Source organism: Anser cygnoides, chromosome 1 (assembly GCF_040182565.1).
Source record: "Anser cygnoides isolate HZ-2024a breed goose chromosome 1, Taihu_goose_T2T_genome, whole genome shotgun sequence".
Classification (NCBI taxonomy): Eukaryota; Metazoa; Chordata; class Aves; order Anseriformes; family Anatidae; genus Anser; species Anser cygnoides.
Genome location: NC_089873.1, coordinates 133388861 through 133415281, shown reverse-complemented (window position 1 = coordinate 133415281; position 26421 = coordinate 133388861). Strand labels below are relative to the sequence as shown.

General features: G+C 38.1%; 1 protein-coding gene across 8 annotated transcripts in view; it reads right to left on the bottom strand.

The window, feature by feature from the left end:
- Positions 1-26421, bottom strand: part of MID1 (midline 1) — a 250254-nt gene that overhangs the window by 46870 nt on the left and 176963 nt on the right. For all 8 annotated transcript variants that reach the window (XM_048066735.2, XM_048066733.2, XM_013191538.3 and 5 more), the window contains exon 3: positions 7965-8060. In XM_048066735.2, coding sequence (XP_047922692.1) covers positions 7965-8060 — 96 coding nt within the window. The remainder of the gene's footprint in view (positions 1-7964; positions 8061-26421) is intronic.

The window sequence follows — 26421 nt, the reverse complement described above, 5'->3', positions numbered from 1 at the left end:
ATAATTACAATTCCAATTTCTAGAAATTACAAAACAGTTGCAGGTGAAATGCTATTTTCCAGTACATGCCTAATCTGTACATTAAATGTATGCTTAAGTGCTGCAGCTCTAGACATATATATGACCAATTATGCATTTAATTAGTCATTTGTGAAAGCAATTAAATGATTACTCAGGCAAATAATATTTGACTACTAGGCTAGGGCTTACTGGGCATAAACTGAGAACATCCTTGAATGAATATTTATTTTGAAGTATCCATATAACCATATATGCAGTATGTTTTATTAAAATGAAGACTCTCACTGAAGTGAGAAACTTATTTGAGTTTTACATTGAATGAAATCAAGTTTTATGAGAGTGGAGCTAAATGTAGAACTAAAGTAATTATAAATCAGAAGAAGATCATGACACATATTTCATCTAAACCATGTTAATAGATAAAATACCTTATCCCCTCTCCCATTAGAAGCTGTCACAGGAAACAAATGCTGTAAACTCTTCTTAAGGTTTTATGCACATCATGAAGTTTGTTAATTAGTCTCTTATTGAGAATAACAGCTTTCAATTTCCTTCAAGTTGTTTTCCTGCCTATTTAAAATAAAAAAGTCAGTTACTTCTAGGACTTAAATATAGCAAGTGACTATAATTACTGAACAAATATCTCTGCAAAAACTGAAGGCATTAGGACAGAAGGAACAGGAATTTTCAGTTGAGATGCTTTTCATCTTACCTACCCCCTATATTTCATACTGATGGAAAACACTTGTTTAATCCATTGCCCATTTCCTGCTGTCTATAAAACCTCACCAAAGTGTATTCTTTGCTCCAAACTACTAATGTTCAGCTGTGTATAACTACGAAGGCCATTTGCTGCAGTTCAGACACCAGAATTAACATATAGGCTTTCCACCTAAATTTTCCTAACGGGATATGCAGGCTTTGAATGAAATGGCCACAAATTTCAAGAAGGAGTGAGTACCATTAAAGTGAAAACAGAGTACTCACTGTTTTTTATTGTCACAGACAAAGCCTCTTTACTGTTTGTGTGTCCTCAGGGAATCACTCTGACAGCTGACTTTTGATTTTGCTGTCCCTCAAATAACAGAAATGCTACATGTATCTTAAATAAAAAAGGATGGAGACCACAGTGTGTCATAAAATTTAAAGAAACTCTCTTTTAAATTAAATCTGATCAGAGATTCAATTTTTTATTATTTATAATTTTCCCATTTGGCTCATTTATTTTTAATAAGGCACAGAAAAAAAAAAAGTTAAAAAAGGAAAAGAAAAACAACAACAAAAAAACACAACAGCAGGCTTTTCCAGATGCTGCCATCTTCTCTTCATCACTTTTACACAACTGTTGTCACACTGATTTAAAATGTGTCTGATACTTGTGAGTGTTCATTATCTGTCATGTTGGAATAAAGGGTCTTTTTGTATACTACTTTCTTCAGGTGATTACAGAACATGGCTATAAAAAACAACCTTTGACACACACACACAAACCCCCACAGTTTTTGGTTGGAAACTTTATACTGAGATTTAGCCTGCAGCAGATCTTCAGAAGTGAGCCAGAAACTGAGCAGTTCCATTACTAACAGAAAGCAAAGGAGGCAGCAGTTTGAGGGTTACACAATTATACGAAAATGCCTTTTCTTCTTTGTGTAACCAAAAATCATTTTGCAGCAGTGTCCGGAATTTGCTTCCTATGACGTTTGGCAAATTGAAAATAAAACCAAACAAAACAAAAAGACTGAGATACAGATGTTATAAAACTGTCTACAAGCAAAACCTATTTCCTTTCCCCTCCCCCCTAGATAATTGCTCCAATTTTTCCTTCAGCTGACTTCAGATTATGTTTCTGCATAACAGATGAGAGTAGCTTCATGGTATTGACTAAATAATAGATGTTTGATCATATACTTCCTAGAAAAGATGAGAAAAAAAGTCCAGAAGAAAACTGAAAGAGCTTAGAAAAAAGTAACTGACAAAAGAGCCTCATGCTCAAATTTGTGCCTAATGACAATTAATGGCATGATCTAAAACCCATCTGCAGCAAACTCACACATTCACAGCAGCAAAGTACCTTGGAAACTATGGCAAGGAAGCCAATTTGCTGTGACATAGTACTGTCACCCAGAGAAACCCGTGACTCAAAATCCAAAGGCAGAACCAGTGCACTTAGAGTGTTCAACCCTTCCCTGATTCAGCTGGGAAGCGGCTACATTTGGATCCATGCACAGACCGAAAAGTCACAGGGCAGCACAGCAGCATGCAGCCCCGTTGCGTTTCAGGTGGGGGGGGCTGAGAGAGAAGATTGGAGACAGCCACCCTGGGCCACCACTGCAGCGACACCTCTCTGGCACATGGGAGAAGGAAGGGAGACCAGGCGGTGGTTGGTACAGCCATGGGAATGCTATCACCCAGGGATTAGCCTGCATCACTATATCTCAGGTCTGTCAATCCCAGTTTTACAACAGTGTTTACAGAAGATTTGCCCAAGTCTCTTACAGGAATTTTCAGATACTTGCACCATTTTTTTACCAGCAAGATTCTGCAGACATGTTTCACCCAGCAGGACTGCAGCTAAAGCCTCAGCTGCTGTAGAGGGCTTGTACCTAGATTGTTAATGTATGACAAAGCATAAACATTTACATTTAACTCTTTTTTTCTCCAAACATCTTCCCCTTATCTCCAGAACTAAGTAGCTGCCTTCTTGACACACACAGATGTTTTTATGGATGCTTACAAGCCACACGCTGATTTAGCAACATGCTAGAGTTTTCTCTCAATGTGTGAATTTCCACAAAATTTAAAGATAATCTACCAGGACTGATTTTAGTGCTTCATTTACAAGCTTTCTACAGATATTACAAGATGTATGAAGGCTGTGAACTAGGAATATAAATATTTAAATTTAAGGTTAGTAACCATTTCTATTCCATTTTCTCTGCTTTCAAAGAAAACTGTTTTGTTATATGAATCAGCTTATCATTTGATAGATCCCAGCACAAGAAGGATGTTAATCTGTTCGAATGGGTCCAGAGGAGGGTCACAAAGATCATCAAGGGGCTGGAGCACCTCTCCTACGAAGAAAGGCTGAGAGAGCTGGGGATGTTCAGCCTGAAGAAGAGAAGGCTCTGGGGGGACCTCAGTGCAACCTTTCAGTACCTGAAGAGGACTTATAAAAAAGATGGATAGCAACTCTTTGCTCAATCAGATAATGACAGGACAATGGGGAATGTTTTTAAACTAAAAGAGAGGAGATTTAGATTAGAGATTAGGAGGAAATTCTTCACTCGGAAGGTGGTGAGGATGCCCCATCCCTGGAGGTTTTCAAGACCAGGTTGGATAGGGCTTTGAGCAACCTGATCTAGTGGGTGGTGTCCCTGCCTATGGCAGGGGGGTTGAAACTAGATGATCTTTCAGGTCCCTTCCAACCCAAACCATTCTATGATTCTGTTTCTATGATTCTATCAAGCTGGCCCTACTGTCCCTCACAAAACAAAACAAAATAAAACGAACAAACAAAAAAAGCAGCAAAGCTGGGACCCTGAGGTTGTGCTCCTGCTAATATCCTTCAGAAAGCTTCAGAAAGCATCCTGGCCAAGGGCATGAGGTTGTAGACCTGTTATCTTATCCAAGGAAGGAAAACAAAACTTTCCTTCAGCTTTGGGATTTTATGGAAAATCAAGGAAGGACAGATGGAATTACATAGGACGGGAGAGTGTAAAACAAAACACAACAGTGATGACACTGGAACGAGTAAAATCAGTGTGCCTAGGTGCTCCTAACTAAACATAAATATTTGGGATAGAAAGGCGTTTTTTCTGAAGTGTGCTCTTTTCAGGGTGTGGTTTCCACTGAGAAAAGGGGATTTTTTTAAAGTAAGTGTTACCATACACTAAGTATTAGCCCAGACTACTTTCTTATTAGTCATGAAGCCAGTCATTCAGGTATTATAAAATGTTTAATAATATCTCGGCTTTACTTAAAGCAGTAAAGAATACAAATCTGGCTTGATTTATTCTCTTAACTTTTCCTGCTGATATACCCAAAACCACTCACAGGAATCTAAGACTGGAAATGGACTTCTCCAGTCTCTCAAGATCAGATCCCACATCAGGATAAATCTTGTCATAAGTTGATGAACTCCATCTAAAAATAGGTAAGATTTATGTCCCCATTGCAGCGATGAAAGGCAGCTCCAGAGCTCTCCTCCCTTGCTGCTGGAAATCATCCAGTTTCCAGATAACGAACATCCCTGACTAGTTCCCGCCTGCTAATATGGGAGAAAAGTGGAAAAAAGCACCACTCTTTCCAAAGGGAATAAGCTTCAGTTTTAAAACAGAGTGATAGGATTTGGCTTTTGCTATAGATGAAATTACAATTGCCTGATGTGAAGGATGCATGGTAAATAATTAATCTGCCATAAAGCCAGTTGCTAGGAAGCCATTAACAGCACACTTTGTTGATGAGAAACAGTGGCTCTACAACAACATTTGGTTTGGCTGGCAAGGACTCATTTATTCAACAGACACATGGCCTGTTTGTTGTTCATTTTAGGAAACATCAGCTTCTGCTCCATATCAAAAACCAAAAAAAGATACTATTTTTTCATTTTTTATGTAATAGCTTTTTTTTTTTGAAATGACAAATGGTTAAAAAAAAGTTAGTGTTTGTTTCTATTTTCTACAAATAAATATTAAATAGAATAAATTATTTGGTTTTGTTGATATACCCCTCCATAAAAACTCTGCAACTTTAACACAAGGAACAATAACCTCCTGCTCTTCCCTGTTTATCAAAATTCACATTATTTGGCCTAAAAAACCCAAAAGCTTCTTACCTTTTCCTCATCAGATTTTAACCCCCCCCAAAATCTAAATCAACACTAAAATAACATTATTAAAATTATTCTAAGTTAGGTAACGATAACCTGGGTATACAACATCCGATTTTACAGTGCACTACCTATATTTTTACATCCTTACAAATTGTATACAATATATTTTATATTATAATCTGTAATATAGTGTATCAAAAAATGAAAAAGAAAACAGTGAAACCTTTCCTATAAAATTAACTGTCTGTTCAATTTCAACCTCTTCATAAGCTCATATGGCAACACTAATAAAATCATTGGAAACTTCAGCTTTTCTGAAAGCATTGTAATTTTAATTTTGTAACATTAACATTACAATAATATACTATGCTTCATTCTATATCCTGGTCTGGGTGAATTTCAGTCAAGAAGCACAAAGAAATAGAGCATACTGAATTTTTAAATCTATACCAGCCTCAGCATCTCTAGTGTTTAAGATATTCACATCATATCTAAATTTTCAGAATTCTGGAAAAGAGCGATAGCTTTAGAGTTTACTTCTACATCCCCACTTGCCTGATTTCCACCGCTGCCTAGGTCCAGAGTTTTGACTGAAGCTCATTTCTTAATATTTAGCTAATTTAAATGCTAATTAGACTAATTTGATGAATAAGACGTGGTAGGAATTTATTAACAACTTTGCTGCTATTGCTTTATGTCTACAGAGAAATTTTCTAAAACAGGACTCAAGGGACAGTAGCGCATCTGTTACCAGTTGAACAAGTTGGATTTTTTGTAATACTAAACTTTAGAGCTGGTAATATATTGCAGAGGAGAAGGAGGGATGATTTAAAATTTTCCAGATCTAGCACATCTTGGATATAGGCCACTAATGCAGTAGAGGCTTTATGCTGTCCTGCACTCATCTGCTTCATGTTTTTTGCTCTGAGTTTTATATATAGTGGAAGAAAATGTACCTTGTCTCTGTCTCTCATTATCTGCTAAAGTCATCCCATCTGATGCTACAGTTGTTCTGTCTGATGTTATTGCTGTGCATATAAAGAAGTCAAATCCTTTACCGCAAGTCTAATCTTGTGATAGACTTTGCGTTTTTATTGAGTCCCATTGAGTCAGTGAGGCTTCACAGAGGAGACAAGTCAACTAGCAGACAGAAAAATGGATGAGGTGATCTCTTTGCAAGAACAGTCTTGTTGTTGTTTGTTTGTTTGTTTTATTTTCTTTTGTTGTTGTCTTGATTGTTGCAGCATGTACCATTGCCACAGTCAACAAATTACTTAAGCAGATGTCACATTTTCAAGATGTGACTATTCACAAGCAACAGTTGTTCTTGGGCTTAGATGACTGAATTTTCCTCTGAAAAAGACCTACAGAGAACTTCCACAGAACTTTATAAGGAAGAAAAAGAGGTTTTGCTAAAAACATGGCAGACGTTATAAAAGAGTGTCTTTCTCCAGGCTTGCGTGGCTCTGTTAAGGCTGCGTATGTCAGAGCTAACTTTCTGCTAAATTATATCCATGTCCCAGAAATTCTGGGGTGAGGCTACTTTTCTCTCCCAAATTCCCAAGGCTATTCCCCAGATAACACTGACAAAGACACCTGGCTTCCTTTTACATGTCTAGACAGCCATACTCAAAGCAGAATACCTTTTCTACACAACACAATTATTATTTAATGCTGCCTGTCTGCTAGGCACACAGCACACACCTTCCTCTAAATAAATGAGGTTGCTGCAGGAATCACAATGCAGTCAGGACAAATGTTCCCCTGCAGAAGGAAGTCAACAGGCAGTATTGTAATGCAAAAAAAAAAAAAAAAAAAAAAACAAGCATTTTGCACTGGGAAAATAAGTTTTCTCTGCTAATCTGGCTAGTAATTAGCTGTTTGACTTAAAATATGTTTTTCTTTGTGATTGAGGTCTAAGGCTTGTTCCACTCTAAACCACCAGTATTTATGTTGTGCCAGCTTCTCTGATTCCTACCCCATTAACTTTCGTACTTTGTCTTAAATTGAATTTAGCACTTAAGAAATCTGATAGCACTTCAAATGATCAACTCAGTGAACTCAGTGTATCTCAATAAATGCAGTAGATCTGCCAACAAGCATGCACACCTCACAATGTTGAGCCTTTCTTACTCTTCCAGTATTCCTCATCCACAATTTTCCTGGAGGAGAGGAGAAAATATTTTGTATCTCTTGTGTCACCTGGGACTCTCAGTTGAGATTGACCATGATGAAAGCATTGGTGATAAATTTTAATGCCACAGGTATATTTTTATAATTTTACTGAAACAAAGCATAAACTCTTGCTGTCTTTTGCAAGTTTTTTATGACAAGAAAGCTGTTTGTTCATAGCTGTTTTGACTTCACTGAGCAGAATATACTGTCTTACAGTGAGGAAATGGTCTTAAGAGTGCAGAAAATTTTAAAAAGAAAAGTTCTGCTAAAAAATAGTTTATTTTGGACTCTGTTCCCCCCTGTGTACCTGTGTAAGCTCCCATGGCTGAATTAGTCTGTGATTATTTTAATTTGCGTATAGAGCAGCAGCCCCCAAAGAGCCATCTTAAATATCCCCCAGATTTGGAGGAAATCTGGATTCAGGTCCCTCCCTTCTGTGATATATTCAGGCAACTCAAAGGATTGCAGGCATCTTATTCTTCTTAAGAAAAATACAGTTCATACATGACTTTTGAGGCCACATCTGTATCTAGATACTTAATTCTGATGAACAAAAATAAAATCAATGGCAGACAGAAAGCCAAATATCTTTGTGGATCTGGACCTTACTATTTCTTTGCCTGAGTTTTCAACCAGTAAATATTACTCTGCGTGGCAAAGGAGCCAAGAGGGTAAGCATTTTACAGATAGTGAGTGGCGTGCTGAAGTGTAGCAGTGGTGGGGGCCATCCAAACATTAAAAAAGTGGATACGAAGGAATGTAAAGGAGGTTAGGTGTACTGAGAATACCATTCATCAGTGACAAAGTTCCAAATCAGTTTACCATGACTTTAATTTAGTTTTGTACTTGTTATGTTTTTGTATAAACTTCCATTTCTGAAAGCTCAAAGTGAATGTAATTCAGTTTACAGGTATTTCAAATGGAGGTCAGTACTCACTTCTACGTGTTGACAGGTCTGAATGAGTTTCGCCAAAAGAGTTTCCAGTTCAGTATTCCTCTTAATAAGGTTGGTGAGGTTACTCTCCAAATTTTGCTGTCAAAAAGAAAGAAAAGAACACATTAGTATTCTGAAGAATTTAAAATTTAAGTGAACAGTTGAAAAATGGGTGTACTTTCAGGATCTGAATTATGTAATTACACAGGTATCAACACATGACATTCATTTTGATGTGCATGGTTAGATATTTTGTCCATGAATCAAGCATGGCAAGACAAGAAAGCTGAAATGTTCGTGGTAAGAGTTCACCACAAAATACTTTCTAAGGACCTACTAGAAACTAGATTAAGCAATTAGTTTTAGTCAGGGGAAAAAATAACAGAGTAAGTAGAAGTCAGGGAGGTTAAAAATGCTTTACCAGAAAAAAGTGACTCCTTGTTCCATGCTCTTAGTCTGACATTTGAATTTAACAACCTGCTGCTGAGGTCTCCCAGCATGTGCCCCTTTGGGACCACACTCATAAGGACTCAGTAGTGGGGCATTGATCACACTGCCGGGACATTGATCTAATTGATTTATTTCCCTACTTCAGTACAGTCAGATTTTTGAATAAATAATTCTAAAGAAAACCATCATTTCTAAGCACAAGAATAAAATATCTACTCACTGATTGTTCTTGAGAGACAATGTGTGGCTTCTGCCTGTGTTTATCAACTGATTATGGCCACAACAAATATCCCCAGCTGTGGGAGCTAGCAGTGCCTTCTGCCTCCCAGATCTGAAGCCACATCCTGGCCACTGTGCCATTTCATGTGAGACAGAGATCCAGAAACAAATGATTCAGCCTCCTCCCTCCCCACCCTACCCGCAGGAAGGAAATCCAACTGCACGAGGAAGATGTGGTCTGTGGTGGCTGTGACCTGCTCCCTGATCTGGCTGCTCTGGGACTGGGACCATGCAATGCACCGTGGGACTTGCAACTACCAGCTCCTTGCTTTTTAGCATAGATCCCATGATAGCTGCTGGTTTACATAAAAGTCCACCTTCTGGAAGCATAACATGCAAAGTTTCCACAAAGACAGAATAATTTCTAAGTATAACTTGAGTAAATAGAAAAGAATAAAAAAATACAGTCCATTAAAAAGAGTTCTGACTGTAAACATTCATACATTTCAGTAACTTTGGATATGTATATTTCATATTGAAAATCCTGAGGACAGCTCATATTAGAAGCTTTTCCTCATAGTTATTCACCTGTTTAAGTATGTGAGACTAGTCCCTTGCTTAGTATTCCTGACAGGCTGACAATCTCTGCCTTTTAATTGTATGTTATCCTCCATCAGTACCCACTGAAGTGATCTAGGAGGTGCTGAACAAGAATACCAGAAATGGGCCCTCCTCATAAAGCCTGTAATGCCCCTGCAGAACTCTTCTTAATTTCAACCTTGCTCATCTTTTATTAATAGACTTCATTTCTCCACCCTCTGCTTTTCCCCGCGATATAGCTATTATGTTACTTAAGGCCCTTCAGCTATCACAAACTCTCCTGACTTTTCATCCTTTCATTTTCCTCCATCCCTACCATCTCCACGCACGTATTTTCTGTGTTTTTAGGCACTGTTACCTCCTGCCTATTTCGTGCAGTTTCAAAATGCCTTGTGCTTTGCCCTCCCCCTTTGCAGCCATGCAGTCTCCTTACTCTTTCTTGCCTTTGGCTACAAGCGAATGAAGCTGGCAGTATTTCACTGCTGAACCACACATACTTTGGCGTTTACCAGAGCCGAAGCTGTAAACACTGGAGGAGCAGTCAGTCCTGTCCCATTAAAGACATCACAGGATTTTGATGGCTTTATGTATGTAACTCTTTGGAGAAGCGTGATGGGTGTTTGAAGTACATAATTTGGGCATTTTCTTCCCAGCCCAACCATGCGTATCATGTATCACAAACTCTGGCTGTAAAAATACCTTCTACATTGCATTTATTTTATAGCCCATTAAAAACAAAGAGTAACAAGAATGGGAATTCTTTACTGAACAGTTTGAGCTGTATCTTATATTTCCAAAAGCTGTACTGTGAACAATCATTTAATTGCAAAGGCATGTTTGCCATGCTGTTAGATGTCCCTTTGCAGAGCTGAGACTCACATGCGAAGTCTAAATACCATATACAGTTACAGTATCAGATAACCTTTGTCTTTAAAAAAAAAAAAAAGAGGGGATCCAAATGTGCAAGTAGTCTTGAAATTATATTTATGTGCCTTCTTATTGCCTATGTATTTATTATGTGCATGTTCTGATATATTTATACCAAAAGATGTAAGATGACAACTGTATACTCTAGATTGCCTAATTTCAACTGTATTTTTTGACACAATCACTGTTAACAATTAGGGCCAATACATACTCTGAAGAAAAAATGTTCTCAAAGCTGTTATGGAATTTGGAATAAAGTGATTTTAAAACCTTTGTCTTGAACAAAGCCCATTAGTACATGAAGAATAAGAATTTGCATTGAAACAGAAATTTATTTAGCCATAGGTTTATTTTAAATCTTGGATAAAGATTTTAGAATATTTTTTCTCTCCAGTGAATATAAACATAAGCCAATATATATTATTATAGTTTCAGATGTGTCTCTTGATGTGGTCTGTATTTATCAGTCATAAAAATAGAGGATAACTATTACACTAGTGAGTTGCCTTACAAAAATTAGAGAAAAGGCATTCAAGAGCTCTTAAACAGTGTTATTTTCAAGCTGGAAAGCTTGGATTTTTTTTCACTGCAGTTTGGTAGGCAAGAGATTGGGGTCAAGAAGTATCAGAATTTTGTTAAAATTGTGTTGAAGAACATCAGTTTATATTAATGCTTTACCAAATAGTAAGAACTGGCAGATGCTTTCTTAAATGAATGTCAATATTCCCAATTTCACTAGGGCAAGTACTGAATGTCATTTCTTAAAACTGGGTTAACTTGAAAATTTTAAAGGTTGTTAAAATTCAATCAACTCTTGCAGTATATTTACCTGAATTTTCTTTTGGTGGTATCTTTCTCTAGCTTTTTCCCCTGTTCCATGCACATATGGACCACTGCACCACTCTGGCTATCACACAGCATTCTGGAGAAAGTGTGTTCCCAGATTATGATGAGTACATGTGAAAACAAGTGCCAGAATAAGTTTATTCAAAACATCTTCCTTCCCCCCACCTAATATTCTATGGCCATTCTCACAGGTGAATTACAACAGTATTTTGGGAAAATGTCTAACTAAATCATAATTACTGAAACATTTTAACCTGCCTTTCCTTATCTTTTTTTTTTTATTTTTTCACTTTCCAATTTTCTTTGTCTATTAAAAGCTGATCTTAGAAATTCAGGGGATGACTTTTAAAAAGAAGGACAAGAGTTGCTGTACATTGTGAGCAGGTTTCATACATGTTAACCCTGTGAATAAATACTGCTCTCAAAAGCCAAAAAAAAAAAAAGTCAGGATGAATGCTTCACGACTTACCAATGCAGACCTAGCCTGAGATCTTAAAAATTCATGTGTGCTTCACAGCTGTTTTTTACAATATCCAGTACAAAGTGAAGAGAATGCTTACTGTCCATTTAGCACGGTCTGACAACTGTACAACATAAATATTCTTATAATCTGGGGATAAATCCAAGTAGATGGAATCACAGACATAATTGAAAAGGACAGTTGAGGATGATGTTTCATTTAGACTCTGCATGCCTACAAAATGATATGATCCAGGGACTGGAATCAGAAGTTGGAAAAATTAATTCTAAAAACTAAAGGAATGCAGCTCATGACTGGATGTCTTCTTTAAGCTGCTGTCTAGCTCACAGTGAAGTCTTGGTCTTTTTGCAGTAATGATTGCGTGAGGCTCATGCCCTGATTGAAGGGGGAAGTCAGACTAGATGATCATTATGGTCTCTTCTGGCCTTTAAATCTATCAGTCTATGAAAACCAAATGTGAACCCATGCCCTTTGCCAAATTAACAGTCTCACGCAAAGCACTGCATGTCTAAAATAGGAGGTAGCACAAACAGATAGTCCTAAGCTACTATATGGGTTGAAAATGCTGTCAAAATAAATTACTGTAAGCTTCTAAAGAAGAAACATGCTGAGTTGTGTACTCCTGACTTACGTCACAGCAGAGAGCAACATCCCTGAGAATTCCTCAGTGGCATTTTTCTGCTCCATAAATATGTCTACTCAAAGGGTCACAAAAGAAAGCTACAGCTATCAACTACAATGAGATTTCAAATTCAATTTGAAGTCACTTTCCTTTTCTCATTAGAAGTATTCTTTTTCCTGCTACTGCTAAATATAAGTATTCATTAGAATTTACCACTTGAGAGCTTTTTCAAGTTAATGCATTTTGTTTGTTCACTGGAGTGCTTTGAGAGAGATTATATATTTTCAGACTTGATTGGTTAAAGTGTGTGACCAAAAACCAAACAATTACATAACAGTAGAAGAGAGATTAGGAATAAAACATCACAAAGCAGAAGTGCGACCAAATTCCATTTTAGTCAAGCTAGCAGGGGAACCAGAGTGGTGATGACATGGCAGATCAGTCTTTAGGATATGCAGACTCCCTGTAGATCATAAATATGCATGCTGTTGCTAACGAAGTCCATGCGACTACATCTTCACTGTAACTATTTTTCCTCCTAACTCAAAGAAGTTATACTTGCATATGCTCCAGTTACATATCCACCTCATTGCGGTGACGTACCCTGTGAACCAGGCCTGTTGCCTCTAGGACTTGCGTCTAATCTATTAAAAAAGTTGCCAATCAATTCCAGAAGAACTGCCAGAATATTAAGCATGGTTTTGAGCCAGGTTTTGGGTATATGTGAGTTTAATATTTCCTTTGGTGTTCTTTATTTAAAGGGGCATACCAGGTGCACATGGAAAAACTTAAGCCAATTTTTATTCTATGTACTTGTCCTGAAACAGATGACTGCTCTTCCGTAGGATACACATGCTCGACCCTGTATTTCTTAAGCCAGGGAATGGTAACATTTGTAGTTAATACAAATGATTGACCTCAAGTCTCAAATGTGCAGAGCTTGACAACTGCACTCCACATTTCTATGTGAAAAGAAATAACAGCTATGATGTTGATACACTCCTGGGGACTATTCTTTTTACCTCGAGTGATTACAGTATATCACAAGGAAAGACCCTTGAGATACTGCACTGTTAATTAATTGTCCAGGACTATTATTATTAAAAGTGCAATAAAAATAGCTGCATTTGAAGCCACTATGGCTTAAACAATATTAACTAAATCAGGTCTGTTGCTATATTTCATAGGAATGTAGCCTTTTTTTTTTTTTGTTAGCTCTTATTTAATATGCAACATTGGGAAAAGTAAATGAAATCCAAGCATTTCAGATTCTTGACCACACAGAAACCTTATTAACTGAGAGGACAATATTCTACGGAAAGCCTACAATTGTTCTCTCACTTCTCTGCAAAGCTATACCCTCAATATAACATGGGTGCCTGCCATTTGCAGCCACAGCTCTGGCCGTTAATTCAAGTACACTGCTACACTACTCTGCCTTATGAGTTGCTTTGCTGAAATGCTCTTTAGTCTTCCTTCACTGCTTCTTCTTCCCTCTTCAGAGCATAAGAGGAATTTCACAGCTGTGGCCTCTGGGGAAAAAGGACAGGATGAAAGCCATATATAGCATGCTATAGCAAAAGTTTTCCTTTGATGTGCTGTAGTAGGTTTGGGAAAGAAACAATGTATGTGCTTGAGAACTGTTATAACTGCAATAGAGACCATGATTTCGAAGAACACAGGCCAATGGAACTGACACTGATTAGTTATTTTCTGTATTATAATGTGAAGTGGACGTACACAAAAAAAAAGGGAGGGGGGAGGAGGAAAGAACATAGAGAACAACTTGTTTTCTCAGGGCATTCAAACTTCTTATCAAAACTTTGTCCCGAGTTAGACAGTGACAGAACTAACTTTAGGATAGGCAATTTTTAAAAAAGAAATTCCCATTTCAATCAAAATATAAGATATCCAAATGTTGGCTTGGCTGGGATCTTGGGGAGTTAGTTCAGCCCTGTTTCTAATGAATAAATAACCGAAGTAGGACTAGGATAATAATCAGGAATCAAGGAAGACATTTAAACATTTGAATAAATTTGAAACTATACCAGTTCTGGAAGAACATGTGAGCTATTCAAGGTGTGCAAAACTGTACATACATTTGAGGCACAAATATATTTGACTTTTTTTTCTTCTTCTTCAGTGCAGTAGTCAAACTGGAAGCTGAAGTGTTAAAAGAGCACAGCAAATACCAGACAGATTGCATTTAAAGCATATCATTAAAGACTTATTGAGGAGAGCTAGACAGTTCTCTAGCTTATTCCCTACTGGCTAATCCAATGCAATGAAGGAGGATAAGGAGAACTTGAATGGTTGTACAGCTGTCCTGCAGCATCCTGGCTGCATCTGCTTCTGAACTCCCAAGACATGGGACGTATTTGAACCCAGGAGTTCAACAAGAGCTCCTGCTCATGAAACGTTTAATCTAATCTTGAGCAAGTGAGATCTGGGAAGTATTCATTCCAAAAAACGAACTTCTGAGTTTTGCCATAACTAATGACAGACATTTATAGGAAGAGAAAGCAAAAAGTTCATCTAAAGAACCACAATTTATGCAGTGTTATTAAAATCCTGGCTTCTACAGATGTCTACCAAAACATTTTTGAAAGTTTATATTTTATTTGAGAGGTTATATTATGGAAAAAATCTGTTTTTAATCAATCAATACACATTACTGCATTTTGCGGTTGAAAAAATTCCATTTTATCTAACCAGGTATGTATAAAAAGCAGTTCAGTATTAAGCTAAACTGGCAGGTTAGGAAGGACAGCTGGATAGGCAAGCAGTAGAGAAAGTCAACATGGTGATTTGGTCTGTGTTAGGTAGTAGACCTGTGGAGCTATCATAAACCTCATTCAGCTCTTTCTGCTGGCTTGTGACAAAGCTGCCATTTGAGGGAGCTGCAGCCACCTGTATTTGTGTATATTTCTCAGCATGGCAAACATCACTTTGTAGGACCTCTGTAAATTGCCTTCTTGAAGGTATTAGAACTCCGTCTCCTCGCATGGCTGGAAGGGCTGGGATGCCTGGGGCACACACTAGTTTTGTCTGCTACTGGTGCAGCATGGAGAACTTTGGCTGAGCAGACCACCTGAAGGGATTTATTAAAGAAATGGGAGTCAATTTCTGTGCAATTCCTCTACAGAGGGGAAACAGGTATCTCTGTTCCCATCTGTTGCTCTGGCTGCTGGTTTGGAACCATATTGTCACTGTTGGAAAGCCCAAGTAAAGGCAAAGCGCAGCACTTCTTTGGGAAAATGGAAATCCATCCTACTGTTCAATGTCATGGTACATCAGGCAAGTGGCAACCAAATGGTCAGCCAGAAAGACCCAACTCTGACTTAGGGTGTATCATACTAAGAAAAGAACCATTTACAGTTATGTTTAATAGTATTTTTTCTTCTTAAAAACTATCCAGGATTTTGCCAAGAATTACACCATGACTTAGTTCTTCCATTCTGCTGCACACTGGTTCTGTGCCACTGAAGTCATTGGTGGCTCAATCTTTGCCTTCCAGTGGAATAGGCCCCAGCTGCAGTAGGTTACTCGCAATAAAAAGGTTGGCATCCTTCCAGTTTAATGCTCATTCTGGCACAAGCTCTTCACTTTGCTGCCTACAGTTAGAGCTAGATCTACACAAAAGTGTAAATCTCTCCGTTTTCTTCTCATTTATCCTATTTCCTAGACAGTATACTAAAATACTATACTATATTGAGTAAATGCCCTGAAAGAATTTAGTGTGGTGAACTTGAGTTACTCACACGTTTAAAGTTTAGACACAGGCTTAAGTACTTCTTTGAAAAGAAGGCTTAAAGAGTCTTCCATAATACTTGCCAATCTGGGCTGGTAAAATAATTTATCAACATTATTCTGTTCAGAACTTTTGACCAAGCACCAGATCTTTAATTTAGGAGTCAGGGAAATAATAAATATTGCAGCTACAGATTTGTTATTATATTTAAGTCTTAGATTTGTATAAGTTGCTATGGATAAAAACAAAGAATAATGTTAAATAATCTTAGTACAATTGTATTCCTCTGGAAGGAACTTATTAAAACGTAAAATGTGACGGTGGTGAGCTGATTTTAAATCAAGTAGTGAGTATAAAGTGCAGAGTAAAAATCATGATTTGGAATCAGATTTTGTTTCATGTTTCTTTTGTACTCTGGTGAAGTTTATTTTCTTACTTGTTTAACTCTTATTTCCAATACTTCATCAAAGATCATCTCCAGATTTCAAATCCACTGACCACAAAAACAAACAAACAAAAAAACCACCATACACACACAAAACAAAATAAAACAAACAAACAAACAAAACCACAGGAGCTTTTTGTTGGAAAACCAGGTTCAGGTGTCAGTATGATTTGAATATCAATGCACTGGAAAAATAGCTATGACAAAAATAGCATTCCATTTTGCCTCATATTTCCAACTGATTTATGAAAATAAAGCATACAAAGAAAATAGCAGGCAGAAATATATCCTCTCTCATTTAATGTACAACACTAAGCTTTTTCTCCCCTTACCTCAGCAGCGGACCCAAAACTATTCCCAGACAGCCTCATCTCCCTCACCACTCTTACTCCAAAACATGTACTTATTTTGCCCCTGTTGCTTTGGCCATGCTGTGGCCTGCCCAGCTTCTGTAATGATGCACCCTCACCTCCTGCTAGATTTCATGAACCTGAGTTGAACCCAGTTGCTGGCTCCTGCTTTGCCAACTGTGCACAGTGCCAAGAATTTCTGGGTGGAAGGACTGAAAGTAACTCAGATGCTCATGGAAGTACCCTGGGGCTGAGAGGTGCATGCTACAGCCAGGGAAGTCCCCAAGTAAATAATTCCTCTGCTTCCCCTCCTAAGATATTACTTTTCGATCCTTATTGGACTGCACATTCATTCAGATTAAAATGAAATAATCAATTCAATGTTAATCAAACTATCATTTGAGGGGCCAACAATTCAAAGACAGATTTTTATTTAACAGCCTTTGACAATATATATTTAAAGTTTAAAAAAAATAATCAGCAAACCAAAAGCAAATATCCTATATGGAGGCATAGATTTGCACAATTCACTTATTTCAGCATTGCAAATAGTAACAGATGTGCTTCATTTTACTAATATGAACTAATTAATTAGTATGAACTAACAAATTGCTCATTCTAATATGAACAATTGCAATGGAATACTTCAAAGTAGTGAATTTTAACTGAGGAAGGCATGATTGCAAGGTTGTGGACCATATATTTTCATAGTTTCTTTTTACTATGTTCTTATGATAGTAAATCATTTGTAGCATACCAAACCATTAATGTAACTCAAGCCAGTTCTACTTTGTCAATATTTGAGGTACTGTCATTATATTTCAGATATTATTTTCAACTTTTTGATTCAGTTTACATACAGCTCAAAAGCATATACAAGGTAAAACTTCCTCTCAGTAAGAATTAGTGGACTGGGACAACACTTTCCAGGTAGTATCACAGAACTTTGGTCATTTAAGACATTTAAAACATTATATTAAAAATTAAAAATTCTGCTGTAGGTTGTCAAGAAGCTAGATTACACCATATGAAATCAAAGGAGATTTTTAGTAAAAAAGTGTGAACAGAAACCCAAACATGCGCACCTGTAAGCAGTCACACTCAAGACTATGCAAGGGCATGCTCATGTATCACTTTTTTCATTTGTAACATTTTATTTTGCACTGCAGCTTCTGAGTTGGAATTTTCCTTTCTTTGTTCTCTTCACATTTCAGATTCTCAGCTGAAAGCTAGAACCCTCAGGAAAGATCTACATGTTCCTTTCATAAGTGAATTAGAAGAATAAATAAGAGAGCCACATGTGCTAATAGCAAGAGACTTTGAACATTTTAGTAATAGAATAAGGAAAAGATACTTTCTCTTTGGTCTTCGTTAGAATATTAAACATCCAAATTTGCGTTAGTAAATTTGGCTTCAGAAATGAGAGCATTTCATGCATAGAGAACCAAAGCAATTTTCAAGTACATATATAGCCTTGAATTTCATAAATGCTCAATTAAGAACAAAATACTTATGAATAACAGAGAATAAACATCTGTTTCCACCATTGCTTTTCTAGAAGAGCAGCAAGAGATATGTATAACCAAACTCTTCTTTAAAACCTTAAAAACTTAAGAAAAATCAAGATAATTTTAAAAAGCCATTTTTCTGTTACCTCTTCTTCCTTCAAAAATGATGGTCCCCTAGAGGAAATCGCGTGACTAATGAAGCCTTCTAATTTATCTTTGAACAATTTACATAGAATTTTAGCCCCTTTCATCTTACCCAGTCCAGCTTTTCTAAATTAGTGATGCAGAAGTGAGCTGTTCTTACATGGTCTCCTCATCATCTTCACATCGGGTAGGCTAAGAGTCGGAAAATGGAGAACCAGCCTGCCTGAATCCTCCCATGTATCTTTGGCCACTCTTCTGTAACCATTTACCATGACAGGCATTCGGGCAGTGAAAAATACATGCCCCTCCATTATGGTGAAAGACTAGCAATTTAGAGACGTACAAATCCAATTATTACTGGAGAAAGAGAGGGAGTGATCTTAAGATTTCATTTGACACATTTAGATAATGTGACCAATTTATACAGACTTCCTCCAGACAAATTATTCATTTGATTTATCGCAGCCTTTGAAGTTTTCCATATTATCAAGGCTGGCAAACTTTTTCCACTGAAAACACGAGCCACAGTTGATTATGTAAGTATGCTTTTCATAGCACTTTGGGAACTTATAAAAACTGCGAAGCCTATGGAAATATTTATTTGGAGCCTTTATTTAACTAATTTAGATTTTGATCTCAGACAAAGTTTTCTTGGGAGAGAAGACATGGACTTGATTCACCCAGTATAATACTTTAGTTTTGTATGTATTTTGTTTATCTGTTCTTTGTGAGAGACAGGACTACAGTCTTTGTGAGAAGCACTTTCTCTTTAACTATATAAAATATGCACAAACAAGCATGCACTTACATAGGCATTCATACATGCACTGTGATATGCAAAACAAGTGCAATGTGAAGATGTAGAAGGTGTACAAAGTGTTCTCTGATGTTTCTATGCATGAGTAGCAATAGCATTTGAGGTCTCACAATGCTAATTTAGTGTTGAGCCTCATTTTGTACACTCAACAGTTTTTAGAACATCCCATGAAAATATACCTTTTATTTTTTTACTTTATTCTGTATTAAGCATTTTTATTAGTTAAAAGAGCTGTATCTATAATCAAAGCATTGATTTAAGTGCGCCTCCATGTGCGTGTGCATGTGTATCCATGGATATGTGTGTGTATTAGCAAATTCTAGAGTGAAATCAAGCTACAGATTACCCTGGGCTCTTATTCTAGCTCACTGAACTCTGTGTCTGTATTTTGAGCTGATTTGCCCAGTTTGAGCTGATTTCAACTATGCAACTCATTCCTTCTTTGGAACACTATAGGGTCATGTTGTAGCGGGTTTATGTGGCAAGGTTTTGGTAGCAGGGAGCTGCAGGGGTGGCTTCTGTGACAAGTATTCAGAAGCTGCCCCATGTTAGATAAGGGCCAGTTTCAGCAGGCTCCAAAGGGACCCGCCGCTGCACAGAGCCGAGCCAGAAGCAATGTTGTTTGTGCCTCTGTGAGAGCATATTTAAGAAAGGAAAAACCAACCAACCAAACAAACAAAAACTGCGGCACAACAGCAGCTGGGAGAGTGAAGAGTGAGAAGCAGCCCTGCAGCCCCCCAGGTCGGTGCAGCAGGAGGGCAGGAGGTGCTCCAGGCAGGCAGCAGCAGTTCCCCTGCGGCCTGTGGAGAGGCCCCTGGTGGAGCAGGCTGTCCCCCTGCAGCCCATGGGTCCCACACGGAGCAGATCTCCACGCTGCAGCCCGTGGAGGAGCCCCCGGTGGAGCAGGTGGATGTGGCCTGGAGGAGGCTGCGGCCCATGGAGAGCCCCCGCAGGAGCAGGCCCCGGGCCGGAGCTGCAGCCCGTGGAGAGGAGCCCACGCAGGAGCAGGGGGTCTGGGGGGAGCTGCCGCCCGTGGGGGACCCGTGCTGGAGCAGTTTGCTCCTGGGGGATGGATGGACCCCGTGGTACGGAGCCGTGTGGGAGCAGTGCTTGAAGAGCTGCTGCCTGTGGGCAGCCCCCGCAGGCTCAGTTCGGGCAGGACGGCATCCCGTGGGAGGGACCCCACGGGGAGCAGGGTCAGAGACTGACCGTGAAGGAGCGGTGGAGACGAAGTGTCAGGAACTGACTGCAGCCCCCACTCCCCGTTCCACTGTGCTGCTTGGGGGGAGGAGGCGGAAGAGGGTGGATGGGGAAAGGTGTTTTTAGATTCTTTCCTTTGTTTCTCATATCTTCCCTTTGAGGAGGGGGAGTGAAAAAACGGTTGTGGTGGAGCTTGGCTGCCCACCTGAGTAAAACCACCACACATGTAACAACCAAATGTAGCTACGCAAGGGAAAGGAAAACCACCATCTATCTACTTCCTGCTGTCCTGGTCCACTCTTTCCTTTATCTCCAGGAGTTTGGAAAGGAAAGCCTTGCAACACTTGTCAAACCTCAGGGCATCAGGCTCTCCCAGATGGAGAGGCTTAGATTCCTCTTTTCTGCACAAACACCTGTTTGCCCTGGGCATAAATTGCACGCAATTCTGTGAGATGACCAAGAAAATAATTGTGCAAATAGCCAAGGGGGTGCCAGCAGGACTATGCCATACATTGCAGACATAACTGATGTCAAGAGCAGCTCTATTTTCCCAATTGCTCCACTGTTTCTGTAAGTACATATATTTTACAGTTACATGGTGACAGGAAAGCAAGTTGGCGTCAGTAAGCCTTTCACTTTGTTGTAGCTGTTCATGCAGGATATGGGAATTACGTTTGGGAAAACTGCATATTCTAGATAATATTACTGAATATTGAAATGACAACTCCATTAACTTGCTTTTTTTTCCGCATTTGTTTCTGCCAGTGCTTCCTATTCTACATACTTACGTGTTTAAAACTAGCTTTTACCCAGGATTTGTTAATTAATAAGGATCTTATTCTACTTTGTATTTCAATATCTCAGTGGATTTTTGTTTTTGTAATAATGCATTTGTTCCCCAAACTAACATCAACTCAAATCATGCAATATATTTGTTTCCATTGTAACCATGTAACTTCAACTGAAAGAAATGAGTGATACACCAAATCTATGAGGTCTTAAAGCCCCTTGAGTTAGTCATTTAAGTGATTAAATCAAATTTGATAAAAACAGTTTTCCTAATAGAGGAAACTAGTAATACTTCATGTTTTGTACTTTATGACTTTCAGTTTCTTTTAGGAAAGAGAAACATTGTGATTTTTATTTTACAGATTATAGAATTTCCCTAAAATCAAATGCCTTTAGTCCAAAACCCACTGAAGACTGTACTAGTTTTTCTAATGAGTCAGTAGGCTTTGAATGAGATTCTTCATTCCTCTTGCTACAGACACCATGTGCCAGTAACATGTGCTTATATTGACAAGTAATCTGGGCACTCAAGATCATCATCATAGAATCACAGAATGGCTCGGGTTGGAAGGGACCTTAAAGATCACCCAGTTCCAATCCCCTTGCCATGGGCAGGGATGCCATCTGCTACATCAGGTCATTTCATAAACCCCTTTTAAATACTGAGAAGCTGCAATGAGGTTAACCTGGACCTTTCTTTTCCTCAGGCTGAACAGCCCCAGCTGTCTCAGCCTTTCTTCATAGGAGAGGTGCTCCAGCCCTCTGATCTTCGTGGCCTTCCTCGGTATCTGCTCTAACCACTTCGCATCCTTCTTGTGGTAAGGGCCCAAGACCTGGATGCAGCAGTCCAGGTGGGGCCTCACAAAGGCAGAGCAGAGAGGGACAATCCTCTCCCTTGCCCTGCTAGCCACTCTGGTGATGCAGCCCAGGATGCAGTTGGCCTTCTGGGCTTCAAATGTGCACTGCTGACTCAGGTCAAGCTTTTTGTCCACTACAACTCCCAAGTTTTTCTCCTCAGGGCTGCTCTCAAGGAGTTCTTCTCCCAGTCTGTACTCATGCCTAGGATTGCCCCAACCCAGGCGCAGCACCTTGCAGTTACAATTATTGAATGTCATTAGGTTTAAGTGGATCCAATTCTCAAGCTTGTAAAATGCTCAAGATACTGATTAATTATTACTTTGTTGTCAGAGTAGTACAGGTAACTTTGATATCAAACTTTTGCATGAAACCACACATGCATGACTACTAATGACAACAAAAGTAATGACCCAAACATGTCTAAGTTCAACATAAAAGAATTATTTTGCCCTCTTCACAGTTCATTGATATATGAGCAAAATGAAAACTTACTGAATAAACATTCCCAATTCACAGTGCTAAAACTAGCATCTAGAGACATTTTATGAAGAACTGCTTTCTTGCTGTTCAGTATTATTTTGAAATGGCACATCTGAAAAGAGAAGTTTCACTAATTCCTGTTGGGTCTGTCCAGATCTTGAAGGCTTTCACAAAACATGCACTGCAGTATGTCTCCGGTATATGACTTTAGCTATTGGAAGCTTTTCAAACTAAATAGAAGTCTGGTTTGTTTAATTTTGCAGAGTTCTCCACAGGTAACTTCAGAGATGTCTTAGGTAGAAATGAAATTTTAACATTTAGAATGCTTCTGAGGCTCAGTGCCAAACAACTTGCACTGAAATCAAATTGAATGAAAGATAATCATCATAGAAGCAATGCATCTGACACCACAATATGGAGATTTTCTTTAAGGAAACAGTGTATTTGATAAAAGAGCTGTTCACCCTGAAGTTTGTAGAATAGGCCTGGGGATCCTGGTGGACAACAAGCTGATTATGTACCCTCACTGCAAGTGTGGCTTGTTACCATCTTGAAGTGGTCAAATGCTGTAACAGGTTGCATAGAGAGGCTGTGAGGCCCTGTCCTTGAAGATATTACAAATACATAGTCCTCGATCAACCTGTCCTCATTGTGCATGACATTCAACAAGATGACCTTCAGAGGTCTCTTCCAACCTAAATTATTCTATAGTTCAGCAATCAAGATATTTATCTTCATAAATCATAAATTTTACAGAAAATGTGAAAGTACACACGTTTTTTAGATAACTGAGCCTTAACTCATGTTTATAAAAGGAACTTACTAAGGTGTATTATTTAGAAGCTTTCTTATGTACTATTTTATCTTTTACCAGAGCTACAAGATCTGTAATATCAAAATGTGAAATATGCTAATATAAGTTTTATAAAAGTACAAGGAACTAATAAATATGTATGAAATTAAGATTTTGTTTTAAATATTCAAAGAGACAGATTTCAGGAAAATCAGCTTTTAAGATTTTGATAAGCTTGTAAGCTTTATTAGATATGCCTAATATGCCCATCATTATAGTACATAGGTGCCAACTTGTTTTATACATGATTAAACTATTTAACACACATTATAAAACGTAAGTATATAATACAGCTACATAGCTTGTTCTATTAACCTCAATAAATCTGTCCACTGAATTCATATCTTAAAGTGTGTATCAAGTTTCAGTGAATAATATATTTTCTGGATAGTGTACAATTACAGAAACATCTCACCTTTACTACTTCACTGGGAATCTGCCACAAAGAAATAAATTGTAATTTATTAAGGGCGTCATCTCAGCTTTCAGGGCAATCTTGAGAAATAGTAAATAACACAGAACTGAAACTCAAAGGCATCTTCAGCTTTCACTGAGTATCTCTCATTACTCTACTAAAAAGAAAAATCTGTTTTTTGTTTGTTTGATTGGTTGTTTGGTTGGTTTGGTTTGGTTTTTTTTTCCTCTCCACTCAACCTTGTTTGGGCACTCTAAGCAAGGGTAGAAAAATTGTCACCTTTTTTTTAAGACTTGGTCTGTCAGCATGTGGTACCAGACAGTTGTTACTTAGCGCTCCCGGGCTGCATGAAATGAAATTTTCAAAGAGCTTTAATTTTAAAACCCGTCAATGGAGAGAACAGATTCAAGTGTGCTTTTAACATTTGTTTGCTTGATATGAAAGCTGTAGGGCAAAAAGAAGAAAAAGCCTTAAAATATGTATGGGTTGCTTTACACAGAAATACAAATTAAATTAAGAGAACTTAGAAATGAGTAAAGAAAAGTAATCTAAATGAATTATAAATCCTTATGTAAATATTTTTCCTATTTCCCATTTTTTCCTGAATAGATTGGCAGCCCTGTTTTTCTCTTTCCCCTTAAATAATAATAATGATAGTAATAATAATAATTATTATTTCGCACAGTCAAAAAATGCCACTTAGCTGAAGTGAAAACCTTAATTCTTTTTAGGGTATATAGAATGGTTCTTCTAATTAGGACATCCTGTGAAAACTAAATTAAAGAAAAGACTGGAGAAAGAGGAAAGAAATACTATATAATACTTTGTACTGAAATAATGCACCAATTAAATCAAAAATGCAAGCTAAAAATTACACTTTTCATTTGTCCCTGGAGGTTTTGCAAAAAGCTGAAAGCATTTTCAGTTTAGTCCCATAGATTTTAAAAGTTGAGTACTATTCTATATCCAAGCTGTAATTAGACATTTCGATACTAACCATGGAGTTTATAATTTCACACCAGGCTGATCATCACTTAAAACCATTTATTTCAGCTCAGTACATCCTCTGTTAATTGCAATGTTTTGCCAGTGGTGTTCCCATTAAGATACAGTCATGTCATCATGGCCATTAGGCTCAACTTCTTCTCTGGAATACAACCCAGAAAATAGCCCCCCTAAATATACGCATATTGATATGTGGTGTACACTAACAGATAGCTTCTTGTTCAACAGTAGGTTTTAGTTAAAATAAAAGAACTAATATGCAAAAATTCGCAGTCTCTGCTGCACAAAAGGTCTGATTCTGTAATCACAGTGGTCATGTCTGGCCTCAGAAATCTGTGAATTTATAGCATCTACCTGCAGCAAGCTTTAAAAAGTAGTAGTTTTGCTAAACACAAAGGGCTAACTTCAGCCATCAGTTGAACCAGTTGAGTCAGTTGAATTCTTCTTGAAGAAGAATGAGAGGATTTCCAGAGATATAGCTTGGGTCATCATTTATCCTTGACTACCTAGAACATATTTCAGAGTTCTCAAAGCTATTACTCATATGAATAGGGGTTTAGGGTAGTTTCACCTATGATTATGGACATTTGACATTTCCCATTATTGCATTTTGTTTTCACATACAGCAATGTCAAACACTGTTTCCTTGGCATGATTTTATTTAATTTTTATTCTTCTGAAAATGTGAGCCAAAACCACCAGCTAATCTCACAAATTAAGGTAGAGGAAATATGCTGCTGGTCTATGATAAAAAGTCTTACAATGCCACTTCAATGCCTTAAATCTGGACTTAAATTTGGCAGGAGAGGTTTCTGTGCCATATACATGTCAGATATATTTGTCCTTTGCTACCAGTCCCCCAAAATTCAGGCTAAACCTGAAAAAAAATTAAAAAATGTATATCTCAGTTTTGAAACTAAAATCTCTACAGATTGTCAATGGTAGTCAAGTTCCAGACTCCCAGCTGACAGATGGTATGTGCACCATCACAGTACAGTTCAGGGCTACTAGAACCAAATTATAATATCCTGGTAATGATTTCTCCCATCTGATGACCTATGGCATGGTCATATTCCAGATCTAATGGCAAAGAGCTTGTTTCTCTGGCATCCTCAGTTCTCCTCCCCATAATCACCCGTTCCAGCAGAGAAGGAAACTGTTAAAATGAAGCAAGCGTCATAGTTTGGTCAGAGACAGAAAGTTCAACAAACGCATGGGATCTGGTAGGCTAGCAATGGATAAAATGTGTTCCTGGTGAGACTAGGCTGGAATAGCATGATGGGAAGAAAAGGGGATGAACAACTGGAAAAAGGGAGCAAGAAATGAGTCATTATTTGGAAAGAGATACCGAAACTGAGAGCCAGGTAACCTGGAAGCCCCCCTGAAAGTACAGCCAGAAAAGAGTGAGAGGGTAAAATAGCAGGGTAGATATTGGATACAAGATAAAGGTAGATACAAGAATGAGAAAGGGCTAGAGGTGATTGAACGTTAAGGTGAGTAGAGATACAATTATCGCCAAAGATGGACCAGGGGAAGGCTGACACTAGTCAGAAGACAATCTGCAAATGGGAATTACTGTGGTGGGGCAATAGCTGGGACTGGGAAAGTAAAGCCATGGAGGACAGAGATACTGGGACAAGAGATCTGGGTGGAGAACAGAACAGCGGTGTGTGGGAGAGGGGTCCAACTGAAGATAAATG